At 41.7% G+C, this 21,457-nt stretch overlaps 1 protein-coding gene across 5 annotated transcripts in view; it reads left to right on the top strand.

The window, feature by feature from the left end:
* The window catches only part of dscama (Down syndrome cell adhesion molecule a), a 115,028-nt gene that overhangs the window by 86,975 nt on the left and 6,596 nt on the right, over positions 1-21,457 (top strand). For 3 of the 5 annotated variants that reach the window (XM_061055957.1, XM_061055953.1, XM_061055955.1), the window contains exons 12-30: positions 6,867-7,063; positions 7,241-7,337; positions 7,486-7,614; positions 8,226-8,393; positions 9,008-9,078; positions 10,361-10,604; positions 10,984-11,130; positions 13,741-13,896; positions 14,264-14,397; positions 14,740-14,893; positions 15,108-15,225; positions 15,341-15,504; positions 16,390-16,488; positions 16,587-16,775; positions 16,971-17,261; positions 19,009-19,185; positions 20,055-20,085; positions 20,217-20,332; positions 20,445-20,606. In XM_061055957.1, the coding sequence (XP_060911940.1) occupies positions 6,867-7,063; positions 7,241-7,337; positions 7,486-7,614; positions 8,226-8,393; positions 9,008-9,078; positions 10,361-10,604; positions 10,984-11,130; positions 13,741-13,896; positions 14,264-14,397; positions 14,740-14,893; positions 15,108-15,225; positions 15,341-15,504; positions 16,390-16,488; positions 16,587-16,775; positions 16,971-17,261; positions 19,009-19,185; positions 20,055-20,085; positions 20,217-20,332; positions 20,445-20,606 (2,844 nt within the window). The remainder of the gene's footprint in view (positions 1-6,866; positions 7,064-7,240; positions 7,338-7,485; positions 7,615-8,225; positions 8,394-9,007; positions 9,079-10,360; positions 10,605-10,983; positions 11,131-13,740; positions 13,897-14,263; positions 14,398-14,739; positions 14,894-15,107; positions 15,226-15,340; positions 15,505-16,389; positions 16,489-16,586; positions 16,776-16,970; positions 17,262-19,008; positions 19,186-20,054; positions 20,086-20,216; positions 20,333-20,444; positions 20,607-21,457) is intronic. The other 2 variants (XM_061055954.1, XM_061055956.1) reach the window with 1 other exon arrangement.

The raw sequence follows: 21,457 nt of genomic DNA, 5'->3' as shown, positions 1-21,457 counted from the left end.
AAAGCATTCACAGAAAGAACACAGCCAGAAATAATCAGGTTGAATCATTAATATGACATAAATTTTATTTTTTTGTCGATGTATTTCAAATGTTCAAACTACACCTCCAGGTGACGACTGAGAGAAATCTCAACATTTAGTCCTGTTTATTCAGAATAAGTAGTACAATAAGATATCCAGTTAGACGGCTCTGAATTCAAGTAGCTCATCAGGTATTCATTTGATGTCATTTCCAGTTGATGAAGTTTAGTTTGGGCGTTCATTTGTTTAACTAATTCTGCTGAAGTAAAAGGTTAAATCTCACATCACCTCATTTGTAGACTAAATCATCATCATCATGATTAGGCATTTTCTTTTCTTCCAATATTTAATCTGGATGAAACGATGCCTCAAAAATAATAGAATCTCTTTCTCTGTCTCCTCACCTCTCACATCTCATTGAACCCTCTGAGGTGGGCTCGCTGCTCTCGTCCCCTGACCACACATGAATAGCGCCGCACTGAAGTAGCCTTTCTCATATAATTATGTGTTATTATAAATCTCCTGACTCGTTCTCCATTCAGCTAATTCTGTTTTCCACACCAGTGACACCACCAGTGAGGAACATTTTTCCCTATTTGTAACTCCTTTTTATTTTTGTCCTGCATTGCGACATTGAGGCCGTGATTGTGTAATCATCATCATACTCCTGTGGAAATCAATAGCAGGTCTGTGTTCTATTCCTGGCTACTAGAAATGGTCCTTTTTTCTAAGAGTAGTGACAGAGAGAGAGAGAGAGAGAGAGAGAGAGAGAGAGAGAGAGAGGGAGGGAGGGAGGAGAGACTGTCCGATGCTGGTTGGCATGGTAACCTGGCCAGGTGAAAGGGAGCCTGGGAGAAGGGATGGATGGAGAGAGGGGGTGGGCGGGGGGGCTTTTGTCTCACGGGAGCAGCCTATCAGCAGCCAGCCTATCCCCCACAATCCCCTGCAGGCTTAAGCGTATCATCACTGCCCTCTGGGTTGCTGTGGAGGAACAGGGCTCTCCTCACCTCCACATAAAAAAACACACACACTGTGCGGTGCAGTAAACACACTGCGCAACATTATTCTGTGGTTTTGTAACAGCTGGGATGTTGATGTTTTCTTTTCTAAGCTGCACATACAAAATATTCGATGTGTTTTGGATCTGCAGCGCACTGACAAACACTCTGCAACACACTGACTGGGCTTTGCAAAATGAGGCATCTCACAATTCATGTTTTTAGTGTTATATTTATTGCAGTAATTTAAGCAGGCATACTCTAATACATTTAACGATGCATTAAGAATATCACTGAAGGATGGATGAAGGCAGGTGGTGTGTTTGTTACTGATAATATTTCCACATTATGTATACATTTTACTGTTGATTATTTGACTCAGACAATGATTCAGTGACACTCGATATTCTTCTCTCTTTTGGAAACATTGGAGCAAATGTTCTCACACGTTTGAATCACTGTGGGCTCGTCCACTGTAATGATTTCACCTCTGAGTTGTCCTCGTGTTCTACAGACTTTATTGAGACATCTGGTTTCATTGCAGAGAGATACAACTCCTGTATCATCTTTCATCAGAGGACTTCTTTGCAGTCTGAGCAACAGGAATTAATATTTTCTCATATCAATTTAAAATATGTGACGAAAATATACGATGAGTATAGCGGCTGCGTTAAAGAAAAATAAATCTAAAATGTTAAAGATGGAAGTCATACATTTAAGATAATAAAGTTGTTAATTTACGATATTACACTCTAATAAAGTAAACCTTCACTAGATGCTCCACATTCCTAATTTTCGGACGGCGGTGGCTGCTGCTCTTCTGCCTAACTATAGACTAAAATGAAACGACTTTATTCCCATAAATTTACAACTTTATTCTAGTAAATGTACAACTTTATTCCCACACTATATTCTTGTATTCCCGTAATTTATTCTCCTTTTATTTCCGACTTTATCCTCGTAAATGTAGAACTTTCTTATTTTTCAGACTTTATTCTTATAGATTTCCAAGTTTATTCTGGAAATCTCAGATTTGTTATCTCCTTAAAGTGTCCCTAATGCTCCTTGGTAAAAATGAAACCCCTTTCTTGAAGATTGACATGACATTCATTACATATGTAACTTGTAATATTTCTCAGAAGAAGAACATATTTGGTCTGCTTATTCTTGAAACCCCTTTCATTTTAGGTTTAAGTTTACATCTGATGCTGTGTTTTTGAGAACCAGCTCTCTCTAGCATGAATACACTCCCACCTGAAGTCAGCCAGCGTACAACATCAGTTAACTGAGACATACACCATAAGATGTGCTCTGTTCTCACAAACTGTTAGATCATTTCAGCCTGCCTATAAAGCTCAGAGTCTGAAGGATTAAAACTAGTGTGAACACACCTTCTTCCTGATACTAAGGGACTTAGTGTGCTCTGATTTTCTTTCTGTTTTTCTGAAGTCATCATGCTCACAGTGAACAAACATAATCTTGAACATGATAGTGTTTGCTGAGACGGCAGCCAATGAGGGGCATTTGAAGATCTCAGCACAAGTTGGCTACAGACACATTAACATCATTTTGAACTTAAGGTGAATCAATGTGAGTCACAGCTCTTCTATAAGATTTAAGATCCATCACCTCTGGTGTCAGGCAGCTCAGCTCTCTGTGTATGTTGTGTGTGTTTTTTCAGTGTGTGCTCAAACTAAATGAGACATCAGGGGAGTTGATACCTAATGAGAGCGGGGACTCCCTCTTTCCCTCCTTCACCTCCTCTCTGTCTTCTCCTCTCTCTTCCCCCTCACCGTGGATATTAAAGAAATACATCAACACAACAATTACAGAGCCATGTCGGTGTGTGCCTCTGGGCAGGCTCAGCTGCTCACACAAACATGCACGTTTGTGCAAACACGCATTAACATAGACACAAGCTGATTCTTGTACAAACACACGCAGACACAGCGTCTCATGTCTGAAACCTCTTTATGTTGCACATGTTGTTGAGTATTTGATTGGTTCGAGTTCCGTCCTCTGTTGGCATTCAACTCAAATTAAGATGTTCATGTTGTACATAACATTTAGTTTAATGTACACAACTGCAGATCTGCTGTGTGACCTGAATATTAGAATAATATTCCACCCAGGTCGTGGGGGGGCTGGAGCCGATCCCAGCTGTCATTGGGCGAGAGTCGGGGCTACACCCTGGACTGATCACCAGTCAATCACAGGGCTGACATATAGAGACAGACAACCAGCCACACTCACATTCACACCTACAGGACAATTTAGAGTCACCAGTTAACCTAACGAGCATGTCTTTGGACTGTGGGAGGAAGCAGGAGTACCAGGAGAGAACCCACACATGCACCAGGGGAACATGCAAACTCCACACAGAGAGGCTCCTGTCAGTCGGGGATTCGAACCAGGAAGCTGTGAGGCAACAGCGCTAACCACTGCACCACTGTGCAGCCCCTAGAATAATAATCCCTAGTTTAATTTAAAAAAATACAAAAGTGCAAAAACTAAAAATTGATTGCCAATGAATGGATTTCAGTAACTGTCATAGGAGAATAAATGGATGACATCAACTAACCCTAACCCTTCTTTGGTTTTATAAAGCACAGTTTTTTGGAAAGGATGCTTCATTTAAAGCATATTTGAAATGGTTTCTGACAGTTTGTCAATCATAAATTAATCTATTTGGCCTTGAAAACATTAAAAATGGTATTGCTGCCTTTTATTCAGCTGTCTCCAGTGATGGGATAAACTAGTTTTTGTTTGGCGACTACCGACAGTAGTCCACAAATGTAACATGTCTACTTTGAGTCTAGAAACACAGAATGCAAGTTTTGTGTTTGAATCAATAAATAAACTCAATGTATCGTATAAAGAGCTCCACATGGGTGTGTCTATCAGCCGGATAGAGCCACAGCTTTGAGATCAGAAGCAATCCCACTTAATCCCCCCCACACTAAACCAGTGACACCTCGTTTGGTCGACTCCAATTAGTTCACATTAGCATCATCGTGCTTTCATTCTCAGACTCACCCCTTTGAGGAGCCATTGTTTTAATTACAACCCTAATGCTCCAACGAGGGAACCTGCAGAGGTTTCCTTCTTTTGATATCTTAATCCATGATGGAGGAAAACACAGATAATCAATTTTTTTCTTTTTTCAATAAAACATGCTAGTTACTTTAGCGCTACTCAACGAGGAAAACTTGAAGATTAACATGACATTCATTATATATGTAACTTGTAATATTTCTAAGAAGAAGAACATATTTGGTCTGATTATTCTTAGTTTATTCTTTGAAGAAGTTTTTTTCATGGATTAGTGATCCTTCTATTTAAACCAGTTTGTAGGATGATGGATAATGCAACAAATACTAAGAAGATCTTAAATCACACTACCAACATATTCACCTTTTACGAAGTAGATCATGGAGCCAGTTTTGTTTTTATGATATGATTCCTATATTGACCTTTATCTGACCAGAAAGTCCCTTAGAGATTAGAAAACTCTTGTACAAGAAAGACCGGGCCGAGGTGTCTGCCATCCAAAACCACAGACACATTCAAGAACAACAACACAACATGGGAAAATTACAACCAGTTATTCAAATACACAGTAGCCTTTTAAGAAAAACATCCACATGAATCTTACACTGCGTTCTTGTGATACTCATAACTTTGTTAAGTGACATCAGTGTGTCTAACCAAACCAAACCTTTTAATGGTGTATCAATAAAAGCAGTGGTTATCAACTGGGGGGTCGGGTCCCAAAAGTGGGTCGCAGAGCCATTTTCAGTGGATCCCAAATGTGGGCCTGGGAAAAAAATGGTGTCAAAACGTCAGTTTGTTTTGATCCATCTCTTTGTTCTGTCACATGTGTTGTTCCATCTGAGGTCCCAACTACACAGTTTTTAACTAAATAAATGGGATTGGTAGAATGAAAATAAAAATTTGGGTCGCAATTTCTCTTTAAGGAGTTGGAGGTGGGTGCTGGGGCTAAACCAGTTGAGAACCACTGAATCTACCTGTTAGAACACCACAGATACCCCACAGAAGGCAGATCTGTGTCAATGAGCTTTCATGTCACCTCACAGGGTATCCCAGTCTGCCAGGGTGTCAACAACATCGTCCTGCGCCACCTCTGAGCCACTTAAACTGCAAAATGAAAGGAGCTGTGCGCTCAAACGATAACGTTTTAAATAAAGCCCGAGCAGTTAGTTTCTCCCCCCACCCTCACTTTTCTAAATGAGCCTAACAAAAAATTCATACTTGTCATGCAAAATAAATCAGCGTTTTATTCCACAGCCGAGCCCCAAATGGCTGCAGAGTGAATAAGAGATGAGGCTTAAATGTTTGCAACCTCCTGCCTGACACTTCTCATCACATCAGCCAGCTCATGCTTTGTGCGTGTGTGTGTGTGTGTGTGTGTGTGTGTGTGTGTGTGTGTGTGTGTGTGTGTGTGTATACACGGTAGTGAGTGTGTGTGTGAGAGCATCTGGGAGCAGGGGGTTGTTATACACTCTGCTGTAGGTGTAATGAGGCATGTATGTCGTTAGTGTGTTTAGTGTTGTGTCCTCAGAGTGTTGTTAGAGCATCACTGTAGCATTGAGGACCCTCAGATACGAGATACACACCGAGGCTGCGACACAACATTAAAGGAAACCTGTATGTTTAGTTACAGTAAACTATGCAAGACTACACTTAATATTCCTGATCAAAGAAAAATATTTTTTCCATACAGGCATCTCAGAGTACTTTTAATTTGCACATTTCAGCTTTTATGATTGTTTGCATTCAAGGTAGATAAATCACCAGTCTTGCACTGATGGAAAAAAAACATCCCGTCATTTCAGTGCCTCAGGCCAGCTTTGCATTTTGATTGTTCAGCGCACTTATTCCTCAAAGGGGGACTAAAGTCGTTCTAAACCTGGGCACTATGTTTTCTATATTCTGTATTCTTAATGTATACTGGGTGCAGAAAGTTTTGGATATAGTCGAACAGCTCTCTCTAGCAGGGGGCCTTGAGTAGGCTGTCATGGCTGTAATTTAATCAACCAAGAGTTCTTGTATTCAGGTTCAAACTGCCACTAGAACATTTTCATTTTCTCATGGACAGTGCATGTAGTCAGAGGTGAAGTGCAGGGTATACAGAGTATACCTTCTTATTTTTCAGTCTCCATAGGGTATACACACATCCCCCCCCCCCCCCCCCCCCCCCCCCATTCTGTCTCTAATTGGAGAGTACACACTAACTATGCAAGTGTAGTCTTAAATGTCACTGTTTGTAACAGAGGCTGTTTATACTCTGCTGGATGGGTCATTGAAGAGTATACCCACTCCTTTAGGCAACACAACACCACTAATGTAGTGACATGCTAGCATTTATTCTAAATGCAAACTGAATAACTGGCTTTTGCTTTCTGCTGCATTGAGGGATACATCTCTCTCTCTCTCTCTCTCTCTCTCTCCCTCTCTCTCTCTCTCTCACTCTCTCTCTCTCTCTTTATTTATGTTCCCCACCAAAGAGCTTCTTTATCAACATTTAATGAACTTCAGGGCACTTATTTACTACATTATATCTTTGTGGCTCTAGTGAATAAAAGCTAGCCTGAAGTTTATTTTCTTTACATTATTCTCCTTTGATTTATATGAAAACGTATTTCATAACGTGTTATAGATTTATGAGATCCTGAACACTTTGTTTCTCCATCGAAACTGTCTCGATGAAAAGTTGTTTTAAAGTGTTTTCATTCCTGTTCCCGTACATCCACAGATCAAGAACAAGGATCATGTAGACAACAAAAACTAACAGAACATATTCCTCTCCTCCTCTCTTCTTCTCAGTACCTGCCATGATCACATCATACCCCAACACCACGCTGGCCACGCAGGGCGAGGAGAAGAAGATGAGCTGCACGGCCCACGGAGAGAAACCCATCATGGTTCGCTGGGAGAAAGAGGAACGCATCATCAACCCCGAGACGAGCCGCTACGTGGTGTCAGTCAAGGAGGTGGGCGATGAAGTCATCTCCACCCTGCAGGTAAGAGGTTGTGCTACCTGGAAGTCCCTCGACATACTGAACTCTGAACATTTGTTTGTCTGTAGAAATTAGTTTACAGACAAAAATCCAGTTTTTACTGGATGGATGAATGGAAATCTGCCTGTTTGTTGTATTCAACTTCTGTTTCAACTCTCCTCATTCCTGTGCATTGATCAGATCATGCCCACTGTGAGGGAGGACTCCGGCTTCTTCTCCTGCCATGCCATCAACTCCTTCGGTGAAGACCGAGGAATCATACAGCTCACAGTGCAAGGTACAACCGCACCTGTGTCACCTTCCAAAAAACAACAATCAATCAAATTATTCAGTGGAACCGTTCTCACCTCAACACCAGTTGTGGAAATATTAATTCAGCGACGCGAAAATAACAATAAGTATTTGTCGATCCTTGTGCCTTGTAGAGCCCCCAGACCCTCCAGAGGTGGAGATCAGAGAGGTGAAGGACCGGACTATCGCACTGCGTTGGACGATGGGTTTTGATGGCAACAGCCCGATCACAGGATTTGATATTGAGAGCAAGAACAAATCAGGTACAAGAACACAACATTTACACCATACATAAGACTAAATGATCTGTACGAGTCTTTTTTTAAGACTTATATGACAGTTAAGAGACTGAAACCGATGCAGATTTTAGAGATGATTACTGACATGGTGGTCTAAGTAGTGATTTTTTAACTGGATCGGATACATCTATAACCAAATGTATAGCAGGCGACCGTCTGCTCAGCTTCTACATGTCTACATACTGCGGAGAGGATTGTAACTTCTGAGTTGGAGCGCGATCAGCTGGTAAAAGGACATGGACAGGAACTATTTCTGAATCAACCCAAGCATTGTTTCATGAATGATATGCTCCTTATTACGTTTTCTAACTGACGCATATCAGAAAAACGATACAGGTGGTTGATGGATATTTAGCCAACATTCACATTAGTCTGGCTCTATCTTTAACTCCTCCACACAGCATTGGTGAAACTGAGCAGGATGTAGAAAATAATGTTTTTGCTTGATAAATCTCAGCACTCACTTTGTCTAAGAGCTATAATGTATTGCAGCCTGTCTTAATGCACTTAGCTGGATTTGACCTCTCCCCTGACTTCAGCAACCCCAATAAAGCTCGCCCCTCTCCCCTCCGCAGCCTCCTGGGACACGGCTCAGAAGACCAAAGATGTTTCACCTCAGCTCAACCAGGCCACCATCATCGACCTCCACCCCTCCTCCACCTATAACATCCGCATGTTCGCCAAGAACCTGATCGGCAAAAGTGAGGCCAGCAACGAGCTCACCATCACCACCGACGAAGCAGGTGAGAATCAGCTGCGGGGAATGGGGTTTACCTTTTTTTCTGTGCTGCTTTCTCTACACAGATAATTCATGCACTAATGTTGGTTTTCACTCTTTGTACCCGTGCACTAATAAATGAGGGTGCAGTAAGAATGGTTGATCTTATTTGGTACAACAAACCAAACAATCAGGATAACAAAAACGGTGTAAAAGATCACAGTCACATTTGAGTGTGTGCGTCGAGTGAAAGATGAGAGGCAAAAGGAGGTAAATGCCGACTGAGTCAATTCATTAACAGCCCGGTGACATCAGCCCCATGGCTCTGTTGCATTATTGAACACACGCTGACCTCGCACTAAAAGCAGAACTTTTCAATTAGCGGCCTCAGTAGTAAATGTCACACCCCGGTCAATAGACTGAGGCTGGACCCCTTCTGCAAATTAGCCTCCCCCCTCATCCCTTCATCTCCTGTCTCTCCCCCCCCCCCCTCAGCAGAGCACTTCTTGTCACTCAGCAGCTTCCTATAGAAACACACATTTCAACTCACACAAATCTTTGCTTTTGTTTTGTGCCTTTTTAAAGATGTTAACATGTTTGCGGTTTCATAATAAAAACACGTTTGTGATCTGATTTCAGCTCCTGATGGACCACCTCAGGAGGTGCAGCTGGAAGCCCTCTCCTCTCAGAGTATCCGAGTCACCTGGCGGGTGAGTTAATCTGACCCTGCAGGTTCAAAATGTGTTTGTGTGTTTGCATGGAGTGAGTATGTGACTGTGTCAAGATGAGCAGGTACAATCAGGTACGACAGTGCTGAGTTTTGACTTGGGCCTGAAAGTCAGCTGTTTCCCAAAAGGAATTACCAACTGTTTCTAACTGTAAGTCTTTGAACTCAACATTTTACCTGCTGCTGCTTCAGGTGAGCAGTTCAGCACAGAGCAGTGCAGTGCAGGTCCCAGGTGTTTCTTTGTTTTACTTTATGAATGTAAAGCAGAACATTAAAGTCAAACACACAGTGTGCTCCGTTGGTATTTCTTGAATTAAAAAGTAAATTTTTGTTGTGTATCCACAGTTTTTGTTAGCAGTAGCAGTTGCTTTTTACACACCTCGTGTGTTTTTTATATGAAGAACTGCACTCCATAACTTTTTGTGTATGTGCAGCAACAAATGGCATTGTCTAAAACGTGCATCTGGCCATCCGGAGGTATTTGCATTGTGTGAAGATTCAATCAAGATGTACCGGTTTCAATGTAGCCGCACCCAAATATTCTCATTGTACATGTAGCTGAAAGCTGAAGTCAATTGGAATATTTTCAAGCAGTAATCAATCTGGGAAACATCAGCCATTATCTCATGAAGATTCTGACCTTAGGTGTTTAACATTACGGTCTTCTGGACTCTCTGGCGATTACTGTATCTGTTTATTTCTGCATACCTCCAAATCGCCTATGATTGGTTGGTTCTGCTTTGACTACAAACACAGAAACCCTGGTTGTCCCTGTATTTCAGATTTTGCATTGATGTGCAGATATCTGTTCATACCGTTCAATAAGTCCTTGGCAAAGAAAAACTGTGGGGAAGGATCATCATGCTGATCACATACTGCACTAAAACTCTGACAGAGGCACAATCAGAAAACATTTGCATATGTGGCACAATGACTCTCTTCCCACTTATGAGTCCTCAAGGATCAGATATAAATACATCAATGATGCATTATGGGTGTGTTGATCTCTGTATATGTAGTTACACTATGATTGCTGTCAGGGGAATATTTGATGAACATAAGAGGGGACCTAACCTTGATTTTGAAGGACAACAAACTGCATAACAGAAAAATGCTACTGTCCTCAAATATGTGTCAATTAAAGAATTCCCATTTAGTAGGATGGTGTAGTAGAAGATACAAGCAGCAAAGGGGTACAAATAAAAAGTCTCTGGATTAATGTGTCAATCTATTGTTTCAAATAAACCCTGTTCATTTGTCCGCAGTCACCCAAGAAGCATCTTCAGAACGGAGCGATCAGAGGCTACCAGGTGGGCTACAGGGAGTACAGCTCAGGTGGAAACTACCAGTTCAGTGTCATCAGCGTGGAGACCACAGGAGACAACGCAGAAACTCTGGTGCTGGACAACCTGAAGAAGTTCACACAGTACGGCGTCGTGGTTCAGGCTAGTAACAGTGCAGGAACGGGGCCTTCATCGACAGAGGTGGCAGCTACCACTCTGGAGGACGGTAAGAGAGGCTATGACGACATACAAAACTCAATGAAATATGATTCTTTAGGGAAAACTCTGAATAATAGAAGAAGACATTGAAATATAATATAAAGTCATTTTTTAAGGTGACACTAAGAGCAGCTGAGAAAAAAAAACACCAAAGTTTCTACAAAGACATGAGATGTCATACATTTAATATATTAGGATCTGATGATTTCAAAATAAAAACATCCCTGAATTGGCTGTTCTCAAAAAGCAAGACATCACAATTGAGAGATCTGTGAGGATATATCGCTCCCTGGTGGAGATCAGAGGGTGCTGCAGCATGTTGTTAGAGAGTTTTTTTCATTATGTGTCTCTTGGCTCCCCCCCCCCCCCCCCCCCCCCCCCCTCAGTGCCGAGTCGTCCTCCGGAGAACGTCCAGGCCACAGCCACGTCTCCAGAGGTCATCTCTCTGTCCTGGCTGACTCCTCCCAAAGACGCTTTGAACGGGAACCTGCTGGGTTTTAGAGTCATCTACTGGGCCAACCTGCCTGATGGAGGTACACGTCTTTATCTAATCACTTCTACTAAAACACAAGAATACAGTTTTATACAGGAGGGATCACTTTTAAAGGTTTTAAAATGAAGTGCTGCTGACATTGTCCAGAAGAATCTGAACTTTATGAAAATACAGTAAAAACTAAAAGCTGCTTGATTGTAATTTTACCAGCAAAGATTCATATTATAGCTTTTTTACTGCAGATTATATGACCACAAAGTTCCTACAAAACATGCACACACTGAACTTATATCACTCCTTGTGTTTTATATGTAAAAACACAAAACAACATTTGGATCTTATTGAGATTTCAAAATTTTTCAAATATTCAAGTAAGCAATATAAAGAGACACAAAAACATTCATCACTCAAGATGTTGTGATCTGCATGATTCAAGGTTGGTTGTTGAGTTTTTGACTACTTGTAGCACTTTTGTATTCTTTATCTATAAATTTGTCTTTTTTGTGTTTAATGAAATACAAAAAACACAAATATCACTGCAAATCAGTCGTTTTCCTGTGTGCTTACATCCAAGAGCATCTATAAGACATGATGTTTGATCCTGTGATCTCTGCTGAATCCAAAATGTTACGAGTTAAAAAACCTTTTAATGGATCAGAATCAGTTTCATTGGCAAGTAAGTTAACACATACGAGGAATTTGTCTCAGTGTTTTTGGTGCAAAAACCATGAATATAAAACGTAGAATAAAGGAAGCAGAAAGCTAATGAAAAGCAGTACTCCTACTTTAATTTAATAGAATGTACAAATAAAACAAACAAAATGATACACAAGATGTAACAGAAGAGCTGTACAGCTTTGCATGGAGGGACAAGATGATGGCTGTGCAAATATCTTACAGTGTGAAATAAGACAATAACTTACCATTTACAATAAAAATAATACAGTGGAATGTATTGCCATTGAGTAAGCAATAGTACCGGTAATCCAGGTGTATTCTGGGTACCTGGGTAATCTCCATTATTGGCCAACAGTCTGCATGTTCCTGCTGAGGGCAGACAGCGTGGCATGCTGTCGTCACATGCCGGTTTGTGTCAGAGGGATCGGTTGTGACAGCTCGATTACCTCTGACCCCTTTACTGTCACATCATGTTGGCCGGTTTACAGACCGTGACCGCTCCAGATCTGACAGCCTGGACTAGTTTGCATGGTAACAGTCTGCTGCTCTGTGGAGGAAATATCACGATTAAATCATTTGCAAATGCTTCGGCTCATGTTTTATGCAGGTTTCACACATTTAGTGGCCAATGTTCCAAAGTTAACAGGTTTGATTTGTGATAAAACACTTTAGTATTTGTTACCCCTCAATCCTTAGTAATCGTCAGTACATCAGTGACTGACCAGCAGAGGGAGACATAAACACTCTCTAACAAACAGTGCTGCATATCTGTGTGTTGTTGGATCACTTTAGTATCACAGTGATGTGTCTTCTTCTAAGATAGACACAGGTCATGCCTATTGTAAGGTCACACTAACACACGTAGATGGATAGACGTACGCTGCTCGCATTCAGGTTTAGTCTCAGTTTAATATAACGCATTGAAAAGTAAAGTTTTCTCATTTCAACTGTGATGAACCAGATTCAAACAGGACTAGAACCCAGAACATAAAGATATAAACGATTCAATGTCATGGCTTGTAGTTAGATGATGGCAAGGCGGCTAATCAACTAGTCCAAGCAACACCTCTTAATGCTTCGATGAGGAACTTTTGTCGACTTTGGCGCCCCCTGTGGACAAAGTGCTAGTAGTATTTTCAAACATAAAATCTCATCCTGCTTTCTTGTAACAGTCAAATGTATCACTAATCACTAATCTTGTTTCTGATTGTCTTGATGAACTTCGTGGATCATAAAGAGGCATCAGTATTAACCTCAGTCTGTTTCATAATCACCTCAAACGTCTTACGGGGGCTTCAAGTACAAATGTACAATTTTAAGTATTGTGTACCTTTAACTGACTCATTGCTTCAGGTTTGATTGTGGTATTTTATTTTTATTTTTATTTTTATTTTTATACGTGTCCAGTAAAGCTGGACATCAAGACAACAAGGCAAACACACATAAAACACACCCATGCTTAAAATGTATTTAACTGTACACATTACATGTCTGCACTCCCGCCAGCGTGTGCTTATTTCAGGGGTTAAGAGTTGATATAGTAGACAATATAAAGTAGGAAGAATACATTGTTAAGTAGGTGATTAGACGATAAGAGAGACATCAATAACTCAACTCCAAGAGCTGAGATGAGCAGGTTGCAAGTCAAGGCCGAGCACTTCCTTAGACCTTGGACGTGGGCTTGTTTAAACTTTATGATTGAACATGACGTCCAATCCAAGGCTGTGATATGACACCCTCGAGCATTACATCTCCTTTAATGTACCTGATCTGCTGTATAATATATCCATTACAGGTTTGCACCAGTGGCAGCTTGTCATATCAGAAGAGTATTTACACTCAGAGCCTTTGATTAGACGAGGCCTTTTAGCAGACTTGTCCTCGCTACATTAAACTGTATCCTCTCTCTCTCTCTCTCTCTCTCTCTCTCTCTCTCTCTCTCTTCTCTCCTTTCTTGTTCTCTGTCCATCAGAGCTCGGAGAGATCAGGAACGTGACGACCTCGAAGCCCTCTCTGGAGCTGGACGGACTGGAGAAGTACACCAACTACAGCATCCAGGTGTTAGCCTTCACCAGAGCCGGAGATGGAGTCCGCAGTGAACAGATTTACACCCGCACCAAGGAGGATGGTAGGAAGACTTAAGTCACATCATCTGAAATAAAAGCTTGTTCCTCTCTGATGAATGTGCCGGAGACTGAATTTGACTCACTGCTGTAGGGCATCGAGGAATTAGAGTAAGTCTGCTCCTCACATTAAATTAAAAATGTAGGTCTTTTGCTAACTTGGCGATATTTTCCAGCAGTGATTGAAGCCCTGTAGTAAAACTGAGACAGGGTTTTTAAATATGATTATTAAGTGGACCTGCATTCAGCAGAAAGTGCTTTAGAATTTGAGACGTCTATCATCTACTTTTATCACACTGTTCAGTATCACACCATAAATATTATTTTAATGTGGGGGAAAAAGATTTGAACTCCATCATCTTTTCCGTTAAGTTCCTGGTCCTCCGGCGGGCGTGAAGGCAGCAGCTGCATCCAACTCGGTGGTGTTTGTGTCGTGGCTTCCTCCTCTCAAAGTGAACGGCATCATCAGGAAGTACACCGTCTTCTGCTCCAACCCCCACCCCACGGTAACACTCTTTAAACAAAGTCAAATGGCACCGTCAGTATCAGACCAAATGTACGTTTCTGTGTGAAGGCTTTGAATTATTTAGGGCTTTAAACCGGATGAATTCAAAATCAACTAATCATGACTATGAGGACATGTCACTTTATAAACATGAATGCATGGATAAGGCTGCTAGTGTTCAATAAAACTCAAGCTTACATTGACATCAGACATATCATAGAGACTCTTTATAGCAGATAAATGGAGACTATCACCAGACTTGCGTTCAAGTGTTAAATCAGATTATTTTTAATTGATCTGCAGCAGAAGATAGTAAACGTTCTGAATGTCCTCTCTCTCACAGGTGAGCAGCGAGTTTGAGGCGGCTCCAGATGTCTTCTTCTACCGCATCCCCAACCTGAGCAGGAACCGTCAGTACAGCATCTGGGTGGTAGCCGTCACTGCAGCGGGGCGAGGAAACGCCAGTGAGATCATCACCGTCAAACCAATGGCTGAGGGTAGGTGGAGCTGAACTGTGGTACACTTAGAGCACACTCACACAAGGCAACGTTGTCCTGTACCGGGCTTAAGATTGCCTCCCTGGACTTTAGGGTTGAAGCGTTATTAGGCACGGTACGGATTGTCAGTGTGAGTGCACCCTTAAATAGACAGTATGTAGAGTAAGTGCACCTCCTCTGTGTGCTCATGAAGTGTATGTGTGTGGTTCTGCAGCCCCAGCTCGGATCCTGACCTTCAACAGGACGGTGACAACACCCTGGATGAGGGACATCGTGCTGCCCTGTAAGGCAGTGGGTGATCCATCCCCGACCATCAAGTGGATGAAGGAGATGTGAGTACAGAGCAAATACACACTTACAGTATACTGATGAATGCACCTGTCCACAGTCTGCAACAATTCATGTATATGACTGAAATAATTGATCCTGGATTCGTCTATGTTTCAGAAATGGGACCCCAGCACCTGTTGTGATTGACAGTCGCCGCAGCGTCCACGGTAACGGCAGCCTTATTATCCGCACGATTAAAGCAGAGGATTCTGGGAACTACACCTGTGTGGCCAGTAACAGCTTTGGGTCGGACAAGATCGTCCTCAACCTGCAGGTCCAAGGTAAGAAATATCACTTGTGGAAAAAACTGCGTTTCTGTACCAAACTTTAACAACCAGTGCCGATCAGAAACTGACAGACAAGCTCTTTGTGGATGAGCATGCTGCAGCAGCAGATCTGTGTTAATGCATTTACACAACTTTGTCTTTAAGGTTGGTGGATATCTTCTTCATCTAGTGTTTTTAGAATATAACCAGTTTAGAGGTGCATTGCTGCCACCAACTGGACAGGAGTGAAACAAGAGATGTGGATTGGATTCTAGCTGTGACTTCACCCATCTGTGGAGTTCTGCCCATCAAGTTACCATCTGACGTTTTGCTCTGGTCACTTGTTGGGCTGTAATCTTAAATCACTGTCAGTATGGAACTCCAGCCAAATGCAGCAGCTATATTTTCTATCACAGAGTAAAGAAAAAGCCACATTAAGGAAAAGATATCAAGACATCATTCCCCACTCTCCCACTTCTCTCTTGTTACCCTGTTTCTAACTCTATCCACTGTCCTGTCTCTAAAGTAAAGGTGTAAAAAGACCCTAATAAACCTTTAAAAAACATAACTCCCTGTACGACATTGCTTGCACACAGAAGAATATTATGAGTTTAGAAATGAGTCCACCTGCTGCATGAGTTTTATGTAAAAATAATAATAAAAGCAAATAGATATGTAAAGTTTGGGCACATGAACATTGGATTTCTGTATGTCAGTGTTTCCAAATATAACTCTCATGTATGTCAGAGGAATGGCTTGAGTGCAGGCAGTGAAACATGGGCACAAACAATCTCCTTTTGCACCATGAGAAAATAAACAGAATCAAATTGCAAATACTACATCACAAATGTTTTGGCTCTTCATTAGAATGACTCATTTGTGGTGTTTTCTTCTCAACAGTTCCACCCGACCAGCCTCGCCTCACAGTGACCAAGACGACCACCACCTCCATCACCCTGTCCTGGATCCCCGGAGACAACGGAGGCAGCTCCATTCGAGGTCAGATATAGATCTGTTTCTGTCTCTGCCTTTATCTCTGCTTACCTTCTCAATAACACCGTGGGCGAGCTGTTAACTCACTGTTCTCTGTTTTCCAGGTTACATCCTGCAGTACTCGGAGGATAACAGCGAGCAGTGGGGGAACTTTCCCATCAGTCCCAGCGAGCGCTCGTATCGCCTGGAGAACCTCAAGTGTGGCACCTGGTACAAGTTCACACTCACGGCCCAGAATGCAGTGGGGCCTGGACGCATTAGTGAGATCATTGAAGCAAAGACTCATGGGAAAGGTATGATATAACAAAGTCATCTTTTGATCGTCACATCAACACATACATGTATTTCCTCGATTTGTTGCCATCATCATCATCGACAGGCACATAAATCGCATTTGTTGCAAAAAAGAAAAAACCTTAACATCATTATCATCTCTCTTATACTTCCCCTCCTCACACACTGACGTTCTCCCTCCTCCGCCCATACAGAACCTCAGTACTCTAAAGAACAGGAGCTCTTCACCAGCATCAACGCCACTCGAGTCAAACTCAACCTGAACGGCTGGAATAACGGCGGCTGCCCCATCACCTCCTTCACTCTGGAGTATCGGGCCGTCGAGGCGCCCACCTGGACCACGGCTCAGCGCACCTCCCTCACCAAGAGCTACATCCTGTACGACCTGCAGGAGGCAACCTGGTACGAGCTGCAGATGAAGGTCTACAACAGCGCCGGCTACGCTGAGAAGAGGGTCAAGTTTGCAACGCTCAGCTATGACGGCAGTGAGTAAACACGATAACATGGGACAATCCTGTTTTCACACACATTACTTTACCAATACTCTGAAAACTCTAACGAGGCTGAAGGAAATGGCAGGGAACCCTGGCTTTAGAAAAAGTGCAGAATCTAATAGAAGAACAAAGTTTCCCCTAACTATTGCAAACTGAGTTTAGCTTAAAGCACGATGCAGGTTAGCTCTCACAAACAAGAAAAGAAGCATTTAAACAGAGGACATATTGCTGAAAATCTTCAAAATTATCTTTGAAAAGAAGGGAGATATATCGCTTACCGAGATCTTTTAAAAAAGTAATAAAATATTGACTTATAAAGAACCCACAGATATCTTCAATGTAGTTCTTCTACTTAAAAGAAGCACATTTCTCTGACACAAATAAAAGATTTAAAGGTACAGTCAGTAGCATTTTTCGCTGCAGCTTGTAAACACAACATTCAAACTGGGCCCCTCCTCCTGGGCTCATCGCACCCAGAAGTGCACACTCACTGCAGGACGTAGTGTGTACGTTTACTGTGTGTACGTTTACTGTGTGTACGTTTACTGCGTGTACCGTCACTGCAAGCTACCGCACGCTAGCATAAGCTAATCACGGGTGTTTGGCGCCTGCCTGTCCAACAGAAAGCAGGCCAACTCTGCGTCTGCGAGGGAAACACAACAGCCCCCCACCCAGAAACGTATCAAGTCAACCAAAGCATTAAAATACAGAGTCTGTGGGACACAGTCTACTGACTCTATCTTTAAAGATTTGTTTATTTTCTGTTCTCAGTATGAAGAGAGATGTAAAGAATGAGATACTTCAAATAAGAAATCCTGACTTTGGACCATTTTTTACTTTCCAGTTGTGATCGAAGTCTTTATAATTCTGCTTATTGAAGTTTCAAGTATGAATTTAATCTTATGAAAGACTAAAAATCTTGAAATAAGTGATATTCTGTGACAGAAAAACATCTTGGTAAGAAGGATTTGTCATAGTAACGGTAGCCTATCTTCGCCTTGATTTAGGATACAATATTGCAGTTTGAAACAAAGAGGTAAAAAAACACTTCTTTTAACCTCAGAGCTGGAAGCTGCAGATGATTGAATTAACCTTGATGAATCGGGCAATAAAAAACACATTCTGTGCCGGTTCCAAGGGCTTTAGCATCGCTGCTTATGAAACCGCCACCACAGGCCTTCAGGAGCGCCCACACACAAGTCACAAAATGATGAAATGATCTTTGATGAGATAAAGGAGATGAAAGATGCTATCAGCTCATATTTCATGCTGGGAGCTCATGAGTATTCTGATGTTAAGACCAAAAACTTCCCTTTTCCTGTGAGGATCGTCCTGCAGCTGCTGAAAAGGAAAATCAGAGAGTCTAGTTACAGTATGAAGTAGGAGTTCAGGGCAGTTTGGTATAATGGGAACTATGTATGAGCTTGTAATGCTACACTGAACATGATTGCTTATTATGACAACATGTTCAAGTCAGCTGTAACTCTAAATATATTCCTGTGGATATCAGCAGTCAAGTGTTTTTCCCAACAGTAACACTTTGATTCTCTTAGAGAATAGAGGGTCTTAAAGCCTTTGTCTGTGTATGTCTGTGTGTGTGTGTGTGTGTGTGTGTGTGTGTGTGTGTGTGTGTGTGTGTGTGTGTGTGTGTGTGTGTGTGTGTTTCTGTGTGTGTCTGTGTGTGTGGTTAGCTCTGGTATCCCTCTTAACACACACTTTATTATCGCCTCTGCAAAAGGTACCATTGCACCTTTGGTGAAGGCTCCAAACGTGAGTGAGGAGAGCTCTGGAGGCGGTGAAGGTCTGAAGATGATGGTGACCATTTCCTGTGTGTTGGTGGGCATCGTGGTGATCTTCATCGGGCTGCTGGTGCTGAGGAGGAGGAGGAGGGAGCAGCGGCTCAAGAGGCTCCGAGGTGAGATATGAGAGGGTTTTTTTTTTTTTAAAACATTGAACAAAAAACATTGAGTTTTGTGGTTTCCCAAACTACACACTAAAAAACAAATTGAACCAAACAGAGTAATTATTGATGGATTTATAGAAGTATTGTAAAATACTTCTCTTTTGTTAGATATAACAATCATGATTCTTTTAAATGAAACATGCAAGCAAATCTGAACACACACTGCTGAGCTGCCTCTTCACCTGTGCAGCAGGGGAGCACTGCCCCCTAGTGAACTGTATCCAATCCAGACATCTGCTACTCGGTTAATTAAAAAAAGAAATGTAAATAATCGTTGATTTCATCTTTATGTAGCATCACAAATAAGCAGATGTCCAGCTTGAACATTAATGAGTTGTGCATCGTCATCAGAAAAGTTGTCAAAAAGCTTTATGGTTTGGTTGCACAGACTCTGCGTATTAAAAAGCATGTGAGAACATGATAGTATTCATTATAATCTGGGAACATTAATACAGACTGCAGCTGTACGTTCTTTCTCTCTTTGAGCCGATATGTTTGACAAAAGAACGTAGGAGTTGGACAAACAGCGATGGCCGGTGATTGCAAGTGTTGTAATAGTTGTCTTCAAAATATAAATGTTGACAACATCATACTATACATACAGTAGTTTGAGAGTATCATACATTTGTTACTTTAAACCACAATACGCTTCACATAAGGATAATTGGGGTTTTTGTTTTCTGATGTCTAATGTCTAAAAAATCTTCTGAGAAGTCCTGAAATCAGGCACTGGAAATTAGTAGATTTGAAACAAAAACAGTATGTCGAGCAACTTTGTATGCGCAACTAGTTAAATTATGTTTTGTCTTTTTTTTCTCCAGATGCAAAAAGTTTGGCTGAAATGCTCATGAGGTAAGAAAGTTCAACAACTTTACTGGCAGCCAAATATCTCATTATGCAAATGGACCTGCTAGTACTGAGGAGAATTCATTATGACTAGGGTTTAGGATAATGAAGTCCTCTTTTTGTTTTTGTGCTCTCAGTAAAAACACACGTCCAGCTGAGCCAATTAACAAACAGCAACAGACGCTCCGCATGCACATCGACATCCCCAGAGCCCAGCTGCTGATCGAGGAGAGAGACACCATGGAGACTGTTGGTAAGCTCACCGCTGCTGTGCGCTGCTGCCGTGAAGAAAGCGATACACTTTTTTTATATTAACATTTAAAGGAGATGATTAACTCGGCTTGTTTTTCGTTGCTCTCCCACAGACGACAGGTCCACTGTGTTGCTGACTGATAACGACTTCGGGGAGACCCAGAAACAGAACAAGTCGTCCACAGTCACCCACACAGTCCACTACCAGTCCCTGTCTCAGGCCACCGGTCCGCTGGTAGATGTGTCTGACGCCAGACCAGGAACCAGTAAGTCCAGTACGGACGCTTTTTTTCATCTTTAGCTTCATTGGATGAACATGTAATTTGTGTTTGTGTGTGTTCCAAATCAGCACTTTTTACTTTTGTCATTTTGTATTTTTCATTATTTTTGTTTATGCTAGGGCAAGTTCAGACAACTCAAGTCACCACACCACACTCACGCTTATTTTTTCAAACTGCAACATACATCCCATATATCATGTATATATGCCCCATTTAATATCATACACTCAAAGTTGCATTCAAGTTGCAAAACCCATCAAACTAAAAAGTGTGTGTATCTCTAAGCTCTCACAAACATGTTGGTGGAATTACCTTCCTTATAAAACATCTGCAGGGCAAAGTTTTCAAGCATGTTACATCAAATGTTATTATGTAGTGTCATCACTGACTCTGCTGGCAGAAAGCATCGCCTGTCTGTCTGTTAGTAGACGAGAGTGAAACACATGGTAGGACTGTGTTTTATGTGTGTGTGTCAGTGTGCATGCAGGAGACAAACCAAACAGCTTTCTATTTGTTTGTGGCTAAAAACTCCAAAAGGGAATCTCTTTTGTCATGTCAGGAAATCATCCTACTGGTGTATGTCTTTATTATGACCTCTGTTGACTCCTCTATTACAGACCCTTACTCATGCTACACATATAAGATGTGTAATAAATCAAGTATAAATAACAGTTTGGAATCTAGATGCCCTTTTGGTTCCAGAGAAACTGTTTCTGACCTCTGGTGACCTCAAATCTACACTTTCAACCATCAGTAACTAATAGTGCTTTGTAAATTTGGTCTTAAAAAGTTAAGATGACTTTACTCAGAACCCTACGGACCCCCTGACGTCTCAAAAAGTAAAT

This window comes from Labrus mixtus, chromosome 14 (genome assembly GCF_963584025.1).
Source record: "Labrus mixtus chromosome 14, fLabMix1.1, whole genome shotgun sequence".
NCBI lineage: Eukaryota > Metazoa > Chordata > Actinopteri > Labriformes > Labridae > Labrus > Labrus mixtus.
This window is presented reverse-complemented; position numbering and strand designations above follow the sequence as displayed.